This window comes from Falco biarmicus, chromosome 11, assembly GCF_023638135.1.
Source record: "Falco biarmicus isolate bFalBia1 chromosome 11, bFalBia1.pri, whole genome shotgun sequence".
NCBI classification, from domain to species: Eukaryota; Metazoa; Chordata; class Aves; order Falconiformes; family Falconidae; genus Falco; species Falco biarmicus.
In genome coordinates, this window is record NC_079298.1 from 4,466,150 (window position 1) to 4,472,934 (window position 6,785).

General features: G+C 47.9%; 2 protein-coding genes across 2 annotated transcripts; one reads left to right on the forward strand and one right to left on the reverse strand.

Moving 5' to 3' along the window:
* Positions 1-1,506: 1,506 nt before the first annotated feature.
* INSL5 (insulin like 5) lies at positions 1,507-3,969 on the forward strand. The gene is made up of 2 exons (XM_056356665.1): positions 1,507-2,086; positions 3,317-3,969. Exons 1-2 carry the CDS (start codon positions 1,912-1,914, stop codon positions 3,556-3,558), a joined length of 417 nt encoding a protein of 138 aa, XP_056212640.1. The 5' UTR covers positions 1,507-1,911; the 3' UTR covers positions 3,559-3,969.
* A 1,147-nt stretch (positions 3,970-5,116) lies between these two features.
* On the reverse strand, positions 5,117-6,526 carry DYNLT5 (dynein light chain Tctex-type family member 5). Its single transcript, XM_056356661.1, has 3 exons — positions 6,417-6,526; positions 6,179-6,303; positions 5,117-5,360 (listed from the first exon to the last, which is right to left on the reverse strand). Exons 1-3 carry the CDS (start codon positions 6,451-6,453, stop codon positions 5,157-5,159), a joined length of 366 nt encoding a protein of 121 aa, XP_056212636.1. The 5' UTR covers positions 6,454-6,526; the 3' UTR covers positions 5,117-5,156.
* Between the last annotated feature and the right edge of the window lie 259 nt (positions 6,527-6,785).

The following is a 6,785-nucleotide window of genomic DNA, read 5'->3' on the forward strand; positions in this document are numbered from 1 at the left end:
AGCTGGACTGTGGTGTCTCGGAGGACGTTCAGAGACTGACTGCTCACAGAACATACGGAGCATCTCTGCAGAGGAGTAAGAAGATGATGTAGGCTATAGCTCTATAGCCTGACCAGTGCGGCCTGGATCCCCCGTCCCAGGAGCTAGGTGATAGGAAAGCTTGGCAGTAAAGCGCTCTGCCAACTGATGGAGCAATAGCTGCCTGCTCTTGAAAGCATTATGTAGTGAGAGGTGTATTTTATAGATACAGAATGTTCAGACTCTCTTGTTAGCCTGACAGTAAACATCCAACGTTTAAACACATCACTGAAGCTAAAGATCATTTGCGATGCATTAACATTCACTTCCTCATGTTCCACAAATTTTACAGTGAACATGTGAGCTTACCCTTGACATAAAATTAATCTCTGTCCATTTCAAAGAAAGATACCCATTAAGGTGAATCATGTGTTAACCATTATTACAAATCTGAACAGAATACACCATATATTTTCCATCGGTGGTCATGACTGTTTACTTAACGATGCTACCAGCAAAAAAGACAAGCTTTCTGTCAAGGCTGTAACACACTGTAATTCACCCTGCACATAGTGTAAACTAATTAACTGTAACATTATGGTGCTGGAAAACACTTGTGGTGCTAGGAAGTGCTAAAGACCTCCTAGGCTCGTCATGTATTTTGTTCTTAAACATGGCATTTCTGACCTCATAATTGCCAAATTTTCTCCTTAAGGTGTTTTATTGCAATTATTTTTTTTTTTTATAAAAGCTTACAGCAACTGCAGCCAACATCCAAAACAATAGGAAGGGACCGCTCCCATAAGCGATCTGTTAACGTCTGGTCCCAGCACACAGTAACACCGCTCCATGCTGCTTTAGCAAACCCACCTTGTCTTTCAGATATTGCCAGAAAGAAAAGGGACAGCCAGGACTCCGACCTGTAGCTATTCTGTGCTTTGTTTAGAGCCATCTCCCTCTCTTTTCTACACCCTTGCCTCACTGCAGGGGCATGTGAGCCGTGCAGCTGCAGTGGAGCTCCTTCACTGCATCTGGTATCTGCGAGGCAAATACCTGTGGGTGCCGGCTGTCAAATGACTGCATTGCTCTGCAGAGTTCGTTACAGCGAGTTCACTGTGATCAAAAGCTCTGTGTGCTGCAGGGCTGTGTCCTATCACTTAGCACGCTAGGAACCATAGTGGGGTGCCTGCGGGCTTGAATGCCTACATTTGCCATAAGACCCCCTCAGTACCTGAGCTTCTCGTGAGCAACTGTCCAGCACTGGCAGGTTCCTCCAAAGCACCTGCTGTTGCCAGCCTAAGAAAAGGGTGCTTGGCAAGAGAACAAGGCAGGGGTAACGGAGAGGTACACAGCTGCAGATGCCACTGGAAGACATTAACTCCCTTTGAGTTTGGGATTGCTAACAGCAAAAGCCCTTAAACTTAAAAGACTGCAACTTAAAAAGTTGCTTACGTAGTGATAAAAGGCACGACTGGGCAACAGGCTGTGGTAGCACAGCCCTGTGGGAAATACGCGGAGACAAAACCCGTTATCTACAAATCAGGTAATAAACACCCGTTCATTTTTGCAGAACATACACATTAACAGTATTGATATAAGCCTGTACCCTATAAACATGTTATACTACATGTGTTCCTAGTGTAAAGCGGTTACGTAGTCTTAAGAAGTCTCTGATACCCAACCAAAATCCCAGCGTAAATCCCAAAGCACTTACAACATTACCGGAAACAAGCAATTAACTTGTTTTTAGCAAACATTAAGTCATCCTCAGAGTGAGCCGTTACTCAGTGGAGCGGATGCACCGTCTGTATAAACGTGAGGACTTTAGCAGAACTCCCTACCTTGGCCTCGCAGGTCCCATCTGCCCTGCCAACACCCGGCCACAACTGCAACATGAGGAGCACGGTGCTGGCGCTGGCCTCACTCGCTCTCCTGGTTGCGGCAAGGGAAGCAAAAGGTGAAGGGAACACTGTGAAGCTCTGTGGGAGAGACTTTGTCAGAGCCATCGTCTTCACCTGCGGCGGATCTCGGTGGAAAAGGCATTTGACTGATTATCGCTACCTGTTTGGTAAGTACTAATTAATGCCTTACAGGCTTATCACCTCCTGCAAGGTGTGCCTGTCTCAGAGGGGATCAGGAAAAACCAGATCACCCACAGGCTGTACCTAAGGGCAGAGCTGTGCCCTTGGCTTCTGCTGCTCCCATAAATAAAAAACATTTAGATCAAGATTTTCCAAGACAACCTGAGGAACCAGGAGTGAAGCCCAAGGCTATCAGTGAAGATCTCTATGCCACGGCATTTTAAATGTCAGAGATGAGCTTTGCTGCAGTCAATGCAAGTTTTTTACCATTGTCCTCAGTAGGACACACTGCTTTCCCCACTAGAAACTTTATTACAACTTAAGAATATGATAAAATTAAGTTGAATACATACTCTGCAATTTAAGTATCTTCATGTGGTGTTTTATATGGTTTTACAAGCACATTTTCACGAAGTCAGAAAATACAGCCATTATGTGCACTGCTAGAAATTTGTTCTCTGATAGGTTAAAGTAACTAGAAAAAAGGAAATAAATGAGGCAGGTGACAGGAACAGAGGCTTTCTGTACTTTCAAAAAAAGGCAGATGTTACTACATGGAAAATTCTCTTATACTGGCAGCTTTAAACAAACATAAAGAGCAATGCCTCCTGCAACAGCACACCTGAGAGTCTGTTAAAGGAGAAGAAACCCCCACCACTAAACTAAGCGAGATAATGATTGTACCTTGATAAAGTCCACACAGCAGTGCCCAGTCGCACTGTGGTATTTCACCCACACATGAATTACAAGTGTAATTTCAGTGGGAACATCCAGGAACTTTGAAATTGTGGGGTATCTGATGCCTTAACGCAGTACCTGCATTTCAGGAAACCCTACTAGCAGTTCCAGGTTAACCGGGTTAAGTGCTCAAGTGCCACTGATACGTCAAATCTGTTTTACCCTTCAAAGCAAATGCATTGGTCTAATACTGATAGGACAACTATTCCCACAAAGAACACTCTTCAATATAAAGCCAAAAATTACTGGGTTTTTAACATGTTAATCACAGAAAGTGGACCTCCCGGATCTATTTTAATACTGCCCTGGTGAGAACTTGGTGATCTTGTGCATCTCGGCTGTTCACATCAGAAACATGGAAAATAATACTTCCAGCTCCCTGGCAGCACACTGGTCTGCCTTTCCAGTAAAGATAAATATTATAAACTACTCATGATTCCATGACTTCTGATTTTTAGCTTCTAATTTTTACACGACAGAGGGTGAAAACCCCCTGCCTTTCTCACCAGAGAACAACATTTATGCTGACTCCTGGAGGTACACAGACCAGAGGCTGGAGACCATCGATGAAGAAATCCACAATGACAAGCCTGAGACAGAGCGAGACCTGCAACGCACCAGGAAAAAGTCTATGCTAAAAAAGCGTGAAGTAGCCAAATTGCTTACCACATCCTGCTGCAGCATCGGCTGCAGCAAGAGAGAGATCAGTTCCCTGTGCTAAAATGCAGCAGGCGGTGGTGAGGTTCAACATCACAGCTTTCACATATTAAAATAATCATGACATAAACCACAATTACATCAGTTGTATTCTTTAATTGTAGCTTTATTCTTTGGAGTATGCTAGGGAGTAAAGGCTGAATGTTAAACGTCATAGTGCAAATGGCTGCAATGACAGTTCAGGTTGCTGGCAGGGCCTGGCACACACTTTACTTCTGACAAACACCATTTAACGGGGATGGTTTCAAAATGCTTTTGTGCAGGTTGGGCTGCCTGGATTCCACAAAGCCTTTCCAGCAGTTGAGAGTTAAACTTTTAGTTGTGAGTTTAAATAATTCTTCCCATCTAACTACTGTTCTAGTTTCAGCTTTGCACACAAAATATAATACAATAAGCAAATTATTATACGCTTGTTCTGTTATGAAAGTCCAACAGCAGGTTTCAGCTGTGAAATATGGGTAGCAAAAAGCCTGTCTTCAGAATCAGAATAAAACCACCACAGTGCAGAGAGCTCTGTGCGTTGCATCATGCCGCGAGGCCCCTCTGCCAGACACCCACTGCGCAGGGCAACGGCAACAAATGAGACCTGCGCTTAGTCAGCACAGGCCCCTACACTGGGCAGGCAAACCCCACAGTTTATTTCCTATTCCAGCTGCTTCCAGTAATGTTTTCCCGATGTCTTACCTAGTGAACAGTTGATTTGCACCCAGGGAGACTGGAAATACCCTTCTAAGTTCAGAGGGTTGTACTTCCTCTCTTACCTATAGGCAGGTATCAGGTGAAAACCCCAATTCATTTCTGTTTTGCTAGATTCACGCACCTTCAACAGAAGGGCCCAGACATGTTAGATATATATACTCTAAACATAATATAATTGGAAAACATTTTTCCCTTGATTTCAAACACTGTGGGACTGAGCTAGTCGTCTCCAAGCAGAACTAGCCACCTTCTCCTGGCCATCTTCTTTGCTGTGCTCAGGGCTTTTCTTGGGGCTCAGGGGCAGCCAGGCCAGCCCTTGGCAAGCAAAGCTCCCGACTTGCTCTCTCTGCTGTGCTCCTGCCACTGAGCCCACCCGGGGCATCTCTGGGCCCCACAGGAAGGTTTGAAGGGATCCCTCTGCCCCCCAGGCCCAGCAGGGTAACTTGCAGCACTGAGGTCCCGCAGCTCGACAGGACACAGCACCTGCAACATAGTGTGTGCACAGAGCTGGGGCCACGGGGCCTGGCACCCGCTTAGTTGCCAGCAAATGACATTTAATGGGGATAGTTTTAAAATGCTTTCATTTTACTTTCCGCAAATCCCTCTGTGGTTTCTACTTGAGGATCACGCAGTGAGGGTAAAATCAGGGAGAAAAAAAGTATTACAGGAATACCCAGTTCTAAAAGCAGCTAGAACCAGGTGTAAAACAGCATGTCACAGAGTCACCTCCCAGAGACAGCTCTGGGAAATGCAGTTATTACATCCACCACCAAAAGGCTTACAGTAACCACATTTCAAAACAGGTGAAAGTTGCCTTGGTCCTTCACAACCGTTTTCAACAACAGAAACAGGAAGAGTTAGGCTGAATGTTCATTTCTCCTGCTATTAAACTCAACTACATCCTCATTCAAAATAGACAGCATAGACATTTGCAAGAGCAAACAGTGAAGCGTTCTTGAACACATACGATGAAAACGTATCGCTCACAGGATCCCAGAGGCACCTGCTTCCAATCTGCATGCTCTGCTCGTTCAGCTGCCCAATATGCGTCACCACAACAATCTTGTACCTTGGTATCATAAGGTCTTTTAACCGCGTTTTAATAACCTGCAAGAGAAAAACAAGTTTTGACACAGGTGGTACAGGGCTTTCGTTTTCTGGGACAAGCACAAGAGTCACAGTACTGAGCCCCTGCAACGATCCTGATGAGAATCTTTGAACTGCAGCATTTGAAACACCTGCTGCAGGTCTCCCCAGACCCGCAGACAGCATGTGTGCTGCTGTGTGGTGGTTTCACAAGAGACCCAGCACTCCCATCTGCTAAAACCAGGCACACCTTCCTGCTGGACAACTGAAATGCAAGCACAGATGCTAAGTAAGGAGTTACTGTATGTTAATGCCATATTCTCCTCCATGTGTGTTCATAGTTACCTGCAGATTACAGGGGGGAGAGGAAGGGCAGACAGTACTGCTTTTTTAATGCCAGTAAGCTCTTCTGGGCCAAATCAGCTGAACCACTCAAGGGTCACAACAGTTTTTCTCAGCTGCAAGACTGGGTTTAACAGAGAGGGACCTTGCCCAAGCATCACCGTGCACAATTCAGCCACCACCACAACTGACCTGTTTTGAAAAACTCTGATACATATTTAAAGATATGTTTCCAGACTGGCCAACCACAGCATGGAGCATTACTGAACTGTGTGCTCAGCCAGAGCCAAGGCTGCTCAAACAAACCTCATTGTTAATGTGTATAAGCCTGCACCTGCCTCCAAGCAACCCTTGGCACATCTGGGCAGCCTCCTGCAGCATTTGTTTTACACTTTATACGTATATTTGGGGACCTGCCCACACCACTGGCCGCCTCCCTGACACCCCGTCAAGGTGTGAGGACAAAATGGCCGCCCACGCCTCGAGTGCAGCAGTACCTCCGCCATGTCCTCCACCATGTCCCTGCAGCGGGCCGGCTCGTAGGGCTGCTCCCTCAGGTAGCTCCCCACCACGTCCTTCAGGATACCGTCCACTGCTGCCACCGGGAAGCGCTCGGAGGGCCCTGAAGGGCAGGCGGTGAGTTTAAAGTCGGTTTTCTGAGGGAAAACCCACCGCGCTGAAGGGGCTTCGCAGCTCCCCTCGTCCCTCCCCGTAGCGCCCGGCCCTGGGACCTACCCGAGCGGGGGTCGCGGCCAGCGACTGGGCCCTGCATCCCCACGGCGTCTCCGCTCCGACGCTGAGGAGAGGCGGGGGCTGGCGGCCAGCGCCGCCCCGCGGCCCCCGGGGCCCGGCTGGGCCGCGCGCTCCCGCCCAGCGCGGGGGGTGCCGCCGCCATGCCCGCCTCTGCCGCGCGGCTGCCGTGTGGCGCGGCCCCTCGCAGCCTCTCCGGGTCCCGGGTGTCCTTGTGACTTCCGCGGGTCCCCACAGCCTCCTTGGGACCCGGGGTGTCGTGACAGCCTCCACAGGTCCCCACAGCTCCTTCGGGTCCCCATGGCCTCCACAGGTCCCCACATGTCCCTATAGCCCACAGAATTCCCTGTGAAT